The sequence below is a fragment of the Chlorocebus sabaeus genome, chromosome 14 (assembly GCF_047675955.1).
Source record: "Chlorocebus sabaeus isolate Y175 chromosome 14, mChlSab1.0.hap1, whole genome shotgun sequence".
NCBI lineage: Eukaryota > Metazoa > Chordata > Mammalia > Primates > Cercopithecidae > Chlorocebus > Chlorocebus sabaeus.
This window is the reverse complement of record NC_132917.1, coordinates 23,201,132-23,217,227: the sequence shown is the minus strand read 5'-3', so window position 1 is coordinate 23,217,227 and position 16,096 is coordinate 23,201,132. Positions and strand designations below refer to the sequence as shown.

The window sequence follows — 16,096 nt, the reverse complement described above, 5'->3', positions numbered from 1 at the left end:
ATAAAAATAATAAAGATAAGGAGGACCCTACAAGGTAAGTCATATTAACTGCAACGTGGCCAAGTGACTCCCCAGGTTCACAAAGCATTGTACCTGGATTCAACACAGGGTCTCATGATCTGAAGCCCCGGCTGTCCTGTTTCCTGTGCTGTGGGAAGAAATATGATAAAACGCGTGCTGCACAGCGGATGTGGGAAAGGAACCCCTGGTTGCTTGGAAAGGCATCCCCAAAACTGGGGACTTTCAACGATTGGCGGGTCCTCACTTGGTTCAAATATCAATTAAAATGTCAGGAGCAATGTTACATACCCCAAAAAGAGCTGTGGAAACACCTCAAAGTGCACACATATATTTCTTTTAACAAAACACACACCCTAGGAAAGTCTCATGTATTTGAAATAAAGGGAGTTAATTAGTAAATTTGTTTTTGCTAAAAGCAGTCTTATTGACACAAAATAGCCCAACCGGGTTCACAAAGGTTGAAAACAGAGTTGGCTTGTAATGAGCATTTCAACTGTCCACAAGCAGATCTTCTAGATTGTCAGCACAAGGAAATTCTGTTCTCTTCATTGGCATAAATGCCCCAATTCTTATTTACACTGTTAGTCCCGTGAGAGTGGGGGGTCCTCACACTGTTACAAATGCCATCTCCCTTCCCTGTACCCCACCCAGCCCAAACGCCTCACCCCATCAGCAGCTGCCAGGGAAGGAGCTTTCAGGGAGCTCCCAGATCTCCCAGCTTTGATCTGCGAGCCAAGGCTCCCTGGAGGCTGCAGAGAGCTGCATCTACGACCCACGGCTCCTTGTTTTGCATCAGCTGCTTCACTCCCGGCAGAAGCTCACGTTTTCTCTGACGCCAAATGCCATGAATCCTGCTGGGCCAGGAGCTACAAGTCTCCACAGGACCCCTCCCTGCTTAGACCATCCCAGCTTTCTTTCCAAAGCAGGTAGAATGCCAGCCCCAGACGGTGGGGGAACTCTCAGAAAAAGACTTCCCGGATGCAAGAGTCCACATCAAACCCATGCCCTAGGGCGAGCCCACAAGCAGCCATATCAGAAGGCACCGCTTACTGGTGCACACACAGATCTGCACACACACACACACACCACACTCTTACACAGTCGCCCTACGCACACACTCACACATACGCATGGTTTCTCTGCTGCCTTTGACACCCAGGCCTGCCGTATGTATACACCTTTTCCTCCCCGAATATCTCCAAACCACTTTGTGTGCTCTGGAAAAACCGAGAGACGCTCTCACACGGGGAAGCCACTGGTTGGCAGAAAATCCCTTGAACTCGCCAAAGACCAGACCAGGCAGCACCTTCTGCTCCTCAGCTTGGGGGCCTGTGAGTTGCAGAGACACGGAGGGAGCCCTCCCCTCGGCCCCCAGGCTTTCTCACCGCCAGCTGAGCTCCTCCTCTCGGCCCACGTGCACACACAGCTGCGGGTCTGTCTCCCTTCTCAACAAAAGTTCGTCTCTCTCCAGTTGGTAGCCTGGAGCGGGGCCAATCCTCCCGTTACCCTGAATGCGCGCCTCGATTTGCAGAGGCCTGTGGCGAACAGTCTCCCTGCCCTGGCCCTTCTCCCGGTGCAGAGGGTGTAGAGGGTGAGGCTGGGAACACACCTCCTCCCACCTGACACCCGACCCCAAACCACAGGCCTCTCGTGAGCTCCCCACCGCCCAGGCCTCAGTCCCAAGTTAAGATAATCTTAGAATCTTGTCACTCCAGTGGTTCATTCTTGAAGGAAGTATTTTAGCTTCAAAAGAAAGTGGAATTGAGATTTTAACATAGGAGCAAGAAAAAGTCTAACCTTGGCGACGCACATTCCATGAAGCCCCACTGGCAGGGGCCTGGGTGCTGCCCCGGGTGCTGCCCTGGGTGCAGGCCGCAGCGCACGGTGCAGAGGGTGCGTGGGCCTCCCACTCCCTTCACCAGCTCCCACCGTCTTCATTCTGCTGCACGCCAAGCACATTGCAAACCAGAGTACTTTCTCTCCTTGCCAGTGAGCCGGTGCCGTCTATGTACTGCAGGAGGAGGCCATTACAGGGAGTTAATAGAGTTTTAAATTTGTTTTTAAATTTTACAATGTACTTCATCAAATTCAGTGTCTGAGCACAGCATCATGTTCAGACCAGGCAGCATATGTCGAATGGCCTCAGCCTTCCCCTCCACCCCTCTCCCACCAGGAAAGGTTAACTCTTTGGAGTAACTCCCAGGCATGGCCCCAGTGGAGCGGGTTCTGGTCTGTGGCAGTCATTCTGGAATAGGCCCAGTGGAAAGGCTGCTGACTTATTTGAGATGCTCTGGGCAGCTTCCATGGTCAAGGGCCGTTGAGGCTTCCACTGGGCCTTGGTCGTCCTGTTGAGGTCCCTTACTGAGGTGGCCACTTGGGAGTCGTGGTGACTTGGTTCTCTCAGGTTCACATCTCTACGGTCCCAGGTGTCAAAGAGGGTGAGAAAATACCCAGGGCACAGACGTGGAAAGCAAATAGTGCAGTCTGCTGACGAGGAACAGATGGGAGCACATTTCTGCTATTTTTCACCCAGAAGGATTTCCTTTAAGGACATGTTCAGCTGAACCTAGGATCATTATTGTAACTTGGGATCAGTTGCTGCGGAATTGGAAATAAGTGAGATTTATGGGCCCACGGTTTTGTGAAGAGCGTCTTGGGTACCAGGACTTGCGGCAGGTCTTCTCTGTCACTAACTGCAGTCAATCGGGCCTTTTATTAAGCTTTAATAAGTGACTCTGGTTCTAGGGAAAGTTCCGGAATAGATAATACTGGCAAGAGAAATCCCTTTGGTTCCAGGACAGACTGCAATAAAGCAGCTCCGTCCTGGTGGCTCTGAGGCAGGGTCTCAGCTCACTGAGGTCACAGAGCCCCATGAGGGAGGTGGAGGGTCCCCTTGCCAGTGCAATCTGGCAGTGGGTGGGTGGGGGATGGAACTGGTGGGGGCGGTCACCTGTTATTCTCCCTTGTGCATCACAACACTGAACCTCACCCCCCAGATAGGTTCCATGTTGGCACTGGTCCGCTTTCGAAACGTCCCAGGCAACAAGAACCCAACATGTCTGTTTTTGGTTAACAGAACCCACGGGGTGGCTGCACCCTGGCCCCAGCTGTCTGGCCATCACGTGGCAATGACTTTTGCTCACTATTTATTTGAAACTTGTCTGTACAGGTGACAAGGAGGAGAGAGGCTTCTCAGCCAGGCTCCTGCTGAGTCCCAGATACAGTCCCAGCTCCCCCTCTACCTCATGGCGCATCCAGGTATCAACCTGAACTTTGCACTTCTTAAAACGAACATCCTTCAAATAGAAAACAAACCGTTCTTTGAGGCTACACACCCAGTTAAACACCCCACCCTACTTTTCAACACTGGGGAGACTTTGCCCATGTCTGCATCCTTCCAGACAGAGCTTGGTGCTCTGTGTACGGCTCAGGTTTCCCATTTCTAAGTTCATACACACACAAAAGCTGGCGGGGTGGGGCAAGAACCCTCGGTGGCCTCCGCTCTTCTGAGCAGATTCAGAAACACATGCTAAGAACTGGGCCCAGGAGGGATGTGGGAGCTGGGGTGGAGCTGGGCTTGGCAGCTGGGCAGGGGCAGGGGATGGGCTGGGATGGAGGGAAGAGCATCTTGAGGTGATGGGAGTCTTTTTGCATTCAAGGGCTTGCTGGCTTCCAACTTGCTACTTACTGCATTGAAAAATATTCCACACGATGGAAGAACTATTTTCCAAAACAAAATGCTAGTATTCATCAGGAGGCGCGGGTTGTGCAGTGTGAACAATTCACTTTCGTTAAGTACCATATGGCCGCTGGTAGGAAAACGCTAACATGTTTCAACAGTACAGCTGGGGTAGGGCTCCTTTATTCACCGTGCAGATGGCTCTAATTGACATCTCTCCTAAAACAGGTCTCCAGCATTTCTGCAGGATCATTAGAGTAATTAGTTATTAAATACCATCACCACTTTTAGAGAGGGGGTCTGATCCTTGGCAACGTTCCAGCGTGATGGAACTGACAGGTTGGGAGGACAAACCGTGGGAGGGCCCATGGAAAGGGCTTAGGAGCTCCTCCTCTTCAATGGCAAGGCCAGAAGAGGACAAAGACTTCGCTGATTCCAGAACAGCCTCCTGGAGAGAACTCAGGCGCCCAGAGGGCTGTACGCCACAGTTCTAGAGCCAGCCCTGCCTCTTTGGCGGTGTGACTGTGTACGCCCCTCAATCACCCAGTCTCAATTTATTTATCCCTTAAATGGGGGTAATAGCAACTGCTCTTCTGGCCCTGCAGAGCTGAAGCTACATATTGAAGAGCACATGGAAAGAGCTGGACTCAAGTGCCGTGGCTGAGCTGGTCCTGATGGCTGTGTTTGACACCCAGCTTGACCCACGCTCACCACTTCGGTGAGTGGCAAGCCGTGGCCTCTCAGGACACGGGCACACCTGAGACTCAGTCCTTGATGCTGCCAACGGGCAAGGCTTTGTCATGCTGTGACCAGAGCCCAGTCTGCAAATGTGGGCTGCCCAGGCTGTCTCAGAAGGGGTGGGGGGCTCAGCCCAGCCTCCATGAGCCCCAGAGCCAGCCCACGGGTGGAGGCTGGTCTAAGCTAAATCCTGTTTCTGTACTAGACCTATTACACTCTACTCCCCAAACCAGCCCTTGAAAACAGCCCTAACACCTGACCTCACTCGCCTCTTCGATATGCTCATCACCTCCAGTCAGCCAGGTCTATACTGAGTCTATGCTTTGGTGGGGGCAGGTGGGCAACAGGGGCTGAGGTGGGGGGAAAGAAGGAGGAAAACAAGAAGAACCATGACCTCTGTTCTGTCTCATGAGACTGAACACACAAAGGTCTCAGCGAACCCCATACTGCAGCATGCATAGTGGTGGAGTGAACCCAATGTCCATTTTAAAATGGAGCTCTTAGCCAGCTGCAGGGACTCATGCCTACAATCCCAGTGCCTTGGGAGGCTGAGGTGGGAGGACTGCGTTAGGTGAGGAGTTCAAGACCAGCCTGGGCAACATAGCAAGACCCTATCTCTACAGAAAATGGGAAAAAAATTAGCCAGGCGTGGTGGTGTGCATATGTAGTCCCAGCTACTTGGGAGGCTGAAGCTGTAAGATTCCTTGATCCCAGGAGTTCTAGGCCTCAGTGAACTATGATCGTGCCACTGCACACTCCAGCCTGGGTGACAGAGCGAGAACTTGTGTCTAAAAAAATTAAGTAAAAAGGAGCTTTTCAGCCAGTACTATATACTTCGGCCCTATGTATGGTTAGAGGGTGGCTCGGCATCAACCCCAAAGAGAGGTTTCTAGTGACGAGAGGCTTAAGGGTGGGCTGGGGGCCACGAGGATCACACTCGCAGCAGAAGCTCTGAGTCCTGCTCCCAAGGTCCAAGGGGCAGCTCTACTCCAGCCAACTTGCAGACTCGGCTCTATCTTGGCCTTCCACACCACACACGTCGCATCACCGCCAGGGTGGCCATAGAGATAGCACTGCGAATCAGGTTGCAGTGGCAGGAAGGAAAGGCGGTCTGGGGATGTGCGCGTCCCTAGGATTTCTATAAAAAAGTAAATACATGTGTCCAAAGGGTAACATGGATCTTGGAAATAGCCTTCACTTTGAGTTCAATCCCCACTGATTGAGGGTTAACAGCGTGACATTATTAGTTTAATTTCACAGTCTAATCAGTTTCCTGCTTTATTGATCAAAGGGCTTGGAGCAATTGTAATTTTGTGAGGCTGAAAAGTGAAATTCTGGGCTAAGGGAATAAAGCCTGGAGGCTCTCTGGGCTCAGGGGCCGTGCAAGGGAGCACGTGGCCTTGTCCTGTACAGCCCACCTTACAAGGGCTGCAGGGTCCACAGGTGACATCTCCAGTCACGTCTTCTTCCTCCCACTGGTGAACCACACGGAGGGCACAGGAACTAGTGACTAACCAGCATCGGAAATGGAGACCAGCCTAGGAAACAGCCCCTCGCCCCACGACACCCAATCCCACACCCACCTCCAGCCATTCCGAGCCCCAAACCGGCCCAGGGCCTCATTGTTAAACACCCTCCGTCAGCAGAGCCCCATCTGTGCGATGGAATTTTTTTTTGTCACTTTTTCAAATCAGAATAGAAACAATTTTTAGTCTATAATTACCATTTCTTTTCTCAACAGACAAATGTTTCCTTTTAAATTGTAGGGCAGAAAAAGCAAAGAACAACATTTTAAACCAAAAAGAAAGACTAAAATTAATTTCTTCTTTACAGAAAAATAAAATACAACAGCTCTTAGAAGCCAGGTTTTTCTTTTCCCAAAAGAGCAACAAATGCAACAGTGTATTCAGTGCCACCATTAACTCCCATTTTAGTGGCAGGTCCTGGAGGGGTGGTGGTGATGGGGTCTGCAGTAGCCCCGGGGCCTTGTACTTTGATCTCCTGGCAGAGCCCGGGCTGCTCCTGATGTCTGCATTTGCTTGGGATGAATGGTCCAAAACCTTCAATGTAGAAAGCTGACTTGGGGTTTAGGGCTCCAGGAATCAAGATCAAGGCCTGGGGACTACCAGTTGCTCCTATGGAGCCTTGGGGTGTAAGCTAACCACCTGACCCTCAGTTTCCTCACCTCTGAAATGACAGCATAACCCATGTGGCGAGGTGGTTGGACGATTTTGTGGGCTGCATGTTTTGGAACTCAAGAGCACGGAACCAATCCTGCTGCTTTCACCATGCCATCAAGACCAAGCCGACTCTTCGCTGAGAAAGGCTCTAGCTCTGTGTCCGGAGACAACAGCCTGTAAGTTCTTCTCACAGCTTTCTAAGCCGGCAAGCCTCTCCACCCACCCCAGGAAAGGGCCGTCCCTCCCGGCTCTGGGCTCCACAGTCTCCGAGCAGGCAGGAGGGGTGCTGCAGACAGCATGGCGCAGCTTCTGTGCTGGGCAAGACCCATGAGGGCCCTACAGACACGGTGTGGTATATACTAATGCTGCCTGGCCCCTCACTGGGGTGGCTGGGGGGCAGGATTCTGAGGGAGGGGCAAGCATGTGCTGGCTCTAAAGCGGAGGAGAAGCAGGTCGCATTTAAGGACTGGAAAGAGGTCCAGGGTAGCTGGGCAGGGCCTGCTCAGGTGACGAAGCAGAGAGGCAGGAAACACACGTGTCCTCCGTGTGAGCTGTGTCCAGGGTCTGGGAGCCCATGTTAAGGAGCCTGGTTTCAGAATGGGCCAACACGGCCGAGGTCACCCAGTTCTCCTGGTTGAGGCTCCATCCCCGCTCCCTAGCTTCCTAGCAGGGAAGTGACACGACGAAAGTCCACCAATGCAGGATACCAGCCCCGTGTGGTCACTGCTCAGCCCACCATGCTAACCTCCAGCATGAAACCCTGCGGGGGCGCACCATTACCCAGAGCTATGCTGGTAAATGTTTAACACCTGGCTCTGCTGGTGGTGGTGGACCAAAAAACCCCCACCCAGACCCTGAGGAGCATGCAGCATTCACCAGTCTCTGTTGTACAAATATTCCCACTGTGGCCGTTTCAAGCTACCAACGTGCTGTTTCCTAACGAGGAGTTGGGAAGAGATGTTAACAATGGGCTCTTGGGAGCCACGGAGCCAGTCCCAGCTCACCCCACCCTAGAGACTTGTGAACTGGGTGTGGAGGGCAGGTCACGAAGGTGATGCTCTGGACCCACAGCTGCTGCGGCTGCTCTGTGACCATGAGGCGGCCAGGTCACTCTGGTAGGCAGGGGGCAGAGCAGGCCACCAGCCCACCAGGTTCCTGTCTCTCCCCTCCAACCTTCAGTGGTTTTTCCTACCATCTGCTGGATCTTGTCCAGACACCTCACCTGGAATTCAGGGTGTCTCAGGCCTGGCGACCCCTCACTCTCCCGGCTCTCCTTTCCCTGCCCCATGCAGAGCCCTCTGCACCAGCCTCATGCCTCCTCGGGGTTCCTTAGTCACGCATGGGCTGTCCCATTGCCAGGCCAAGAGCGCAGCGTTTGTGGTCCCTCTGCCTTTGATGCCACCCCTCCTGCATGCCCACATGACCACAGCTCTGGTTTCCCCTCTTCTGTGACGCTTCCTCTGACCACCCACGTTCCTCTGAACTGCATGCGCTGGCAATGAACTCCACGGGTGCACATGGGCATCTCCTGCCAGACTGCACACTCCATGCAGCTTCCTTTAGGACAAAGGTTCCAGAATCTTCAACTCAATGACTCAACACTCCTCACAATGAGCTCCCAATTCCAGGTTCTTCCTAACTTGCTTTTACTTTTCAGCCTTTACCTTCCTCTCAAGAAAGCAGAGGAAGGTAAACATTAGGGCCCAACATCTATGCTTCTGAAGACACAATGGCTGCAGGCCCAGGGACGTGACTTGCCATGGCCAGGTGAGGCCAGAAGGGTGGCTGGGTTGCATCGGGAGGGAGCTTCGTGCCAGCTCCAGGCCACAGTAAGACAATCACATCAGGACAGGCAGGGCCTGGGGCAGCGACACAGGATCCCTAGAATGAGCCCAAACAGGTGGAAAAAGGCAACTGGGCGTCCTGCGCACCTGATAGCTTTCTAAAAATAGCGGTGGGCCCTGGCTCTGCTGGATTGCCTGGGGGAGGGGCAGGGGCTGGGGCTCACTTGGCCTCTGGGGAGCGAGGCAAGTCCCAGCAGTTTCCATGCCTTACTCTTCCCAGGCAGGGCAAAACCAGGCCCCTTGCCAAGCTCAGGACGGGGGTCTGGGCCCTGCTCCTGCATCACCTCCCCCTCAGCTCCATCCCACTGCCTGGCCAGAAGGAACTGTCCCTTGGCTGCTGGTCATGCAGGAGAGAGAGGAAGGGAGACAGGGCAAGAGCAGATGCCAGCAAGCTCCGGGCACCATTTCTTCTTGGCCAAGGAAGCTGGGTACACAGACATCCTCCTCAAACCAAGGCACTGACGGCATCGAACAGAAATGTCATGGTCTGAAGCCACATGGTTTAGTGGAAAACAAGAAAAGAAGAAAAAAATGCTCTGGGCCAAACCCCAGAAGTGTCCTCTGCCCTCCTGGTCCGGCAGGCTCAGGGATGGGCAGTGGGCAAGGAGACAAAGAGAAAGTTCTTCTCTTCCAACTGTATTCTCAGTTGTCAAGTCTTCCCTGGCTTTTTCCTCCCTCCTATGTGTCGAGACGGGAATTCTTAGCTCCCAGAACCTTGAAGTCAGGCATTTGGCCTCCCCTCCCAGCACCAGTGCCACAGCTGCACCTGGAGTGCTCAGCTGATTTGAGGAGATCTTTTAAAAACAAATCTCATTCATTAAAAGTAAAAGTAACAGTATGTATTCTCACGAGCCAGAATGTCAGCAAATTTTAGAGATCACTAAGTCACCCAACTGAGAACCAAAGTCTGAGTTTGGATAAAAAAATTACAGGCAGCAAAATTACTTTTAAGATCCCCATGAAATAGAAATGGCCTCCCTCCCCACGTGGAAAATGCCTTCTGATTCTTTTGCTGAGAGGCAGGAAGCCTGGGAGACTTTTGTTTTCCTGTAATATTTTCATGCCAAATGTGTTCTGCTCACCACGAAGTCCTTCAGAAACTCTGACTTTTAAATCCAGCTTTCTGGACTCTTCGGAGGGACACACGCACAGCACTGGTGGTCCTGAAAAGGCTGGCAAGGCCAGCAAAGGAACGGAAAGGATCGAACCAGAGGGGTCCCCTCCACCGCCTGGTCCCTCCACCCACTCCCTCTCTGAGTTGAAGGCCACAGATGCCAGCATGCATGTTCCTCCTCACTTGGGCAGAGCTGAGATCATGTTGCTGAAATGTGACACCCAGCCCACTGGCCTGCCAGCCGTGTGGCCACCCTGGCACCAGTGCACGCGCGAGCCACCCACCCGTGAGCCGTGAACATCCATCACCGTGACTCACAGCTGCTGCCCTGCTTCTCCTGCCGATGCCTCCCGGGAGTCCGGGGCAGGACGGAACAGTATTTCCCGGTCTGCTATTTCCTGGGTCTTCCTGAGCCCCTCCCAGCCAAGGCCAGCCCAGCAGGCGCCGGTGCTGCCGTAGTCTCTTCTGTCCTGCCGGCCCGCTCTGGGTTTGGTGTAATGGAAAGAGATGCGGATGAGGAGCCGGGGCACTTGGGCCTGGGTGGCTCTGCCACTCCTTAGCACAACACCGAGCAAGTCATGCCCCGCTCTGGCACTGGCTTCCTTTTCTGAGAAATGGGAACACCCGCATCTCTACTACCTACGGCACAGAGGTGTCATGGGGAGAAAAAGCCCTAGATGGGGAAGGCCTTTGGAAGAGGAAGGCACGCTGGTAAAAAAAAAACAAAAACAAAAACAAACCATTCACATGACAGAGCGACGCTGGTGGTGTTTAGTCGAGCTCCCGAAAGACGCATGGAATCTTTTCTTTACGAGATAAGTACTTACTTCAAGGTTCCTCTTTCCTCTTTGGTAAAAGGAATTGTAGAAGCGTGCCAAGTCCAAGCAGTACAAACAGCAAATAATCACTTGGAAGAGAAGCTTGTTGAAATGAGTCTTTGCTGGGGACAAGGCCGGCTGGCAGGCTTGGCCTATAAATCATTGCTCCCTCGTCGGCTTATTGGCTCTTGCAAAGAGATGAACTCAGCTGACTCTGACATTTCCCAGCTCCTACGACTGTGGCCTGCACACAGTAGGTATTTCCTCAATGTTTGTTGAACTGAATAATGGCAAAGGCAGCTGGAAGTGTGAGGGGGTAAAAGCCATGTCCACCCAAATAGGAGACTCACTACACGAAGCCAAGGCGAGGGAAAAAATCCAAACAGACGTGACTTCAGTCTGTGGCCAGAGCGCAGTTCATTCCTGCCAGCCTTAGCTGAAAGGGATTTTGGGTGGGGGAAGCCGAGGGAGGTTAGAATTAACATACTTACTGTATTATGTTGCAGCAGTGATAAGACTAAAATTTTAGGATTTTCTTAATGAGACTCCTGCATTCACTGGTTTTCCTTATCAGCACTAGCAAGAACCACAGTTTAGTATTTATGTCCTTTGCTTTAGAATGGAGGAAGGATCATAAGAGGGGTTGGAAAACTCCCTCTACAAAATGCCTCTGGTCCCTTTCTGTTCTCCCTGTGGCATGCAGGCCCTCTGCCCTGGCCCACCCTTGGGTGGACCATGCTGCCGCTGACAGGCACCCAGGCGGCAAGCTTCCTGAGTTCCGGGTTTGCTAAACAAAATGCAAGTGGGTGCTGGTAAAGAAACCAGTGGAAGTGAGGATGCCAGGCAGTTCCAAATGCCTCTGCCCCCCTGGGTTCTGAGAACCATCCACCCTCCTGACTAAATGCCCATAACCACCCTGACAGGCAGGCGCACAGGTTCTAACACTCAGTTCTCCAGAGACGGCTCTAACACCTGCTCACATGGTCAGCTCCGGGGGGAACGCAATCACGGCACTGACAAAGTCGAGTCCACGCAAGTCCTCACATCTGCACGGCACTGGTCACCTCTGCAGCGCTGGGCTTACTCTGCAAACTCTGTGGCGGCGGCAGGGGATGAGCTGCATGTCCAACAGCCTGGCCCAGAGGTGGGAGATGACTTTAGAGAGAGTTGCCACTGGAGTCAGGAATAAAAGCTCGGGCGTCCAGACCCAGGGCTTGGGTTGGAGGAGAATAAACTCTCCCCCTAGAGACGGAGCCATGGGTTTCCCATCTCATACTCAAGGCTACCAGCCTGCTTTGTGGGAAGAGAACCCAAAAGACCCACCCCACTTAATGACTCTCCAACTTTGCAAAAAGCTTTTTTTTTTTTTTTTTCTGATCAGATTTCAAGAAGGTAAAAGGTCTTCCATTTGCCCAGAAATAAGAACAAGCATCTTTGATCCCAAACATAACCAAAATTCAAAAAGCAATCAAAAGAGCCTTAGAGGCCGGGTGTGGTGGCTCACACCTGTAATCCCAGCACTTTGAGAGGCTGAGGCAGGCAGATCACTTGAGCTCAGGAGTTTGAGACCAGCCTGGCCAACATGGTGAAACTCCATCTCTACTAAAAATACAAAAATTAGCCAGGCGTGATGGTACATGTCTGTAGTCCCAACTACTCAGAGACTGAGGCGGAAGAATTGCTTGAGCCCGGGAGGGGGGGAGGTTGCCATGAGCCAAGATCGTGCCACTGCACTCCAGCCTGGGCAACAGAGCTAGACTCTGTCTCAAAAAAAAAAAAAAAAAAAGCCTTAGAATAAACACACTGAAGCTTGGTGTTCACAGGCAAGCCCAGCATCCTTGTTCATAGCCTATGGATGCTTCCTTTGCAAACAATTCTAACAGCAGGTCCACAGCAGGTCAGGTGGGTACTGGTGCTTTAGGCAACAACAATGACCATGGCAAGTTTAAAGAATGAGAATAAGGGGAGATGCAGAAAGGCTGTGAAAAGCAGGTGCACAACCTTAGTAAGCACCGTGAGCTTTGACCATTTAGTTCAGGGGCAAACGTCCCAACTACCTCTACGGGACCCCTGAGTATTGATACATCACTGCATAATTAATGATACTACTAAGGCCATAGACTGCTTAAGAGTGTGGGCTTTGGAATTCAACAGAGGCTTATGTCCTGGCTCTGATGTTTATCATCTGGCTGCAGTCTATTGAACAATGTGCTGAAACTCTGAGCCTCTGTTTCCTGCCAAGAAATGGGGTACAGGTAGTTCCTACTCTTAGCTATGGGGAGGATGCTGCCTGCCTGCAAAGCGCTCAGTGTCTGGGTCACCTGGAGCATGTTCCCTACAGAGACATCAACAGACACCAGGGAGGAGGCAGAGAGGAGTGGCTGCTGGGTCTGAGGATGCTGGAAGAGCTCACGACTGCCCAGCTGGCCCGATGCAGCACATGGGCCTAGAGGGCAGGCCGCACCTGCAGCTTCAGTGTATCAGGGAGAAGGCCCTGACTCTGAAACCCTGTGTGAAGTTAGAGCATCAGTCCTGCTAGAGGTTTCTGACATGGTTGAGGGGAAATAAAGTCTGCTTGCAAACTTCCAGTGCATGAACCTTGCCTCCAAGGGTGCCATGTAGGAGTCCCTTATCCTTCCTCCTGCAGGCAGAGCTGGCTAGCAGGGCTTGGGCCCAGAGCCTTCCCTGGGAGTCCTTCTGCATGGCCTTCTGCATGGCCACAAGGAAGGTCCTTGGGGAAGCCCCTCGAAGCAGTCCCCTCCCAGGTTACCTCCGGCACGTATCCCACACCACGTGGCAGGCAGGGAGGGTATAGACAGATACAGGAATATCCATCATTGACTCTCCTAATTCTAGCCATCAGGTTATGTACGTAGCTCGGGGTAAGGCAAAGAAAAATATCTGAGAAGATGGAAACACCCATGGGGGGAGGGGGTCTTTGTAAAATGAAGACAGTCATCAGAATTTGTATATGGAGAAAAGAAGACAATTGTGAAAACTATGCATCCTGAACTCGGGTTTATGATAATGTAACATTTCCAGCAATAATATTCGGGGAGGAAAGGCAGACGAAAATGAACTGAACTTTATTCGGGGATCTCATTACGATGACTGCAGTTCCTTTTGTAAAAATACTGCAATTCCTATAATGAGATTTGTGTTGTACTAAGAAGAAATGTATGAAAGAGTGACCTTAAAGCATGGGAAAACTTTCATTCACTGTGAAACAAAAGTTTCTTTCCTTAAAGAGTTGGGTGTATGTAAACAGTCCACTGAAAGAAAAGACTTGTATAAATAATCACCTGTGCCTGTCTTTCCCAATGGGCTCTGACAGTGCCACGGTCTCAGGGCCCAGGAAACAGAGGTCAGGGCAGGGGTCTGACCCTGGCCTCCAGCAAGGGGAAGGAAATTCCAGTAGGTCCCCTCCTTGGATTCCAACACAAGCAAACACAGCCAGCTTTGTTCTTCCTCTCCTCCATCACCGCGGTTGGGAAGGCTTTGTTTTTGTTTGTAGTAGTCAATGAATCACAGAAAGCCCTGAGAGCCCCTTCAGGCTCCTTTCCCTCCAGCCCTCCCCAGGTGCAAATCAGGCACCTGAGGCCCTGGAAGGCTTAGGCATCTGAACCCATGAAAGGGCAGAGGCCAAGCCCAACAGAATGAACATGACGAACACCCCTGCCCCATACCCTGTTTTGAGGGGGATTTGGCCTTGTCTGGGCTGCTTTCTATTTAGCAGAGGGTTTCACCCTCCCCTGGGGGGGTTGCTGACCACCTTCAATGAGACTAGGAAGTCTTTAGACTTATCCTTCTCTCTCTGCCACTCCCTGACCTGGCTCCTCTCCTGGGTGGGTGATACCAGTGAAAGGAAAATATCTTGGGGACCCCAAAATCTCTAAGGAAAACTCAGGCTGGAAATTGCTTAGGGCAAAACTACTTCCCATTCTATTCAAAATAAATGTGTTCATTAATAAAATCAAGTTCATTAATAAAAGTTCCTCTGCTCACTGAGATAGACACGTATCTGACTGCCTCCTTTGGAAAGGCTGATCAGAAACTCGAAACAATGCAATCTTTGTGTCTCACCTATCTGGGACCTGGAAGCTCCCTCCTCGCTTCAGGTCTTCCTGCCTTTGCTTCAAGCTGCCCTGCCTTTCCAGACGGAACCGATGTACTTCTTACATATATTGATTGATGTCTCGTGTCTCCCTAAAATGGATAAAACCAAGTTGTGCCCTGACCACCTTGGGCACATGTCGTCAGGACCTCCTGAGGCTGTGTCACGGGCGCGTCCTCAGCCTGGCAAAATACACTTTCTAAATTCACTGAGACCTGCCTTAGATTTTCTGGGTTCACATACCCAAGGGTGGTTTATGCCAACACTCCCTCTGCTGACAGCCCTCAAACAGGGCAACATCCTGGTCCAAGCCTTGTTCTGCTGCGGGGCTGGCCAGAGTTGGGGGGTGTGGTAGCAGCTGTCTAGAGGCCCTGGCACACTGGCCGGGGGAGTCATCGGATGCCATGGGAGGCAGGATTCTGGGCCTGAGCTAGCAGGTGAGAATGCCGGGGTGGGAGGGAGCCTGGCGGGGAGGGGAGGGTGGGGGACCAGGGACCCTGGGGGATTGCCAAGGCTAACAAGGTAGGAGCTGGATCTGGCTGGAAGAAGTCCTGGGTGGATGGCTCAATAGTGGACAGGTCCAAGCCTGACAGCAGAGGGTTGGTATCAGTTTACCTAGGGAGGCCGTCCCCACCTGGTGGCTGCAGCTTCTGACACAGCCTCTGGGCACAGATGCAACAGAGCATCAGAACAGCCTTGAGACTGGAAAGTGCATTCCAGGGCGTGGTCTGTGCAGGACTCCCAGAGAGGAGGGAAGCGGGCTCTCCACATGCCGCCTGGCAGCCCGGCCCTCACTAGGCCCACAGAGCAGGCCCTTTCCCTGGGTTAAGGATTGCCTGGGGGAAGTCACTAATAAAAAGAAAACATTTTTCCAAGAAAACAAAGGAGACTGAACACTTTGGCTGCTTCTGATGCCTGCTCAGGACATCTGGAGCCACTCTCTTGGAAGATTGTCATCCAATTCATGATATGGGGATAGGAGAAAGGAAAGCGACAGCTGTGGGGTGGCTGAGACCTAGGAGTGACTGTGGAGGGCAGGGGATGGCTAGGACCCCGGACCAGGTGCATGTGTTGGCGTGTGCAGCTGTGGACCAGGCCCAATGGGGAGTGAGCATACGCAGTGCCTGGTGGGGAGCTCAGGTGTCCTGGGTACTGGCCAGGGAGTGCTGAGGTGTAGGACACAGCACTCCAGGAGGGACAGCACCCACACCAGCATGGAGAAGGTGCACAGAGGCTTCCTGGAGGAGACAGCTGGGGTCTCTTTCTTAGGGTTGCCTTTCTAGGCCAAGGAAGTAGCAGAGGCAGAGGCCCAAATGGGGCTCAGCAGACAGAGGGAAGCGAGGGCCTGAGATCCATGAGCATCTCCTGGAGGAGGGAAGCTCCTCCCTCTCTTTGCAGCCAGGATCTTGCTCCCTAATCCCCAGTGGCCCAAACATTTGCCCTCTCAGAGGACCACTGGGTTCTCTCACAAGTCAACGGGTAGGCTTCAGTTCTTACATCTTTACCTCTAAGCAAGGAAAATAACAACAGGTCACAGTGAAATCTGCCTGAGACTGTTAGGCGATACAGCGTCAGGGTCATGTGGGAG

At 52.3% G+C, this 16,096-nt stretch overlaps 1 protein-coding gene across 5 annotated transcripts in view; it reads right to left on the bottom strand.

The window, feature by feature from the left end:
* Nucleotides 1–16,096, bottom strand: part of KLHL29 (kelch like family member 29) — a 321,454-nt gene that overhangs the window by 176,775 nt on the left and 128,583 nt on the right. Inside the window, exon 1 of one of the 5 annotated variants that reach the window (XM_073022803.1) lies at nt 10,404–10,455. The exons of 2 other annotated variants lie outside the window; for them this stretch is intronic. Coding sequence is in view for 1 of the 3 variants with exons in the window: in XM_073022801.1 (XP_072878902.1) it covers nt 9,861–9,881 (21 nt within the window). In the remaining 2 variants the exon portion in view is untranslated. Of the gene's footprint in view, nt 1–9,860; nt 9,941–10,403; nt 10,456–16,096 lie in introns of those variants that run through there. 2 more of the 5 variants (XM_073022801.1, XM_073022802.1) reach the window with 2 other exon arrangements.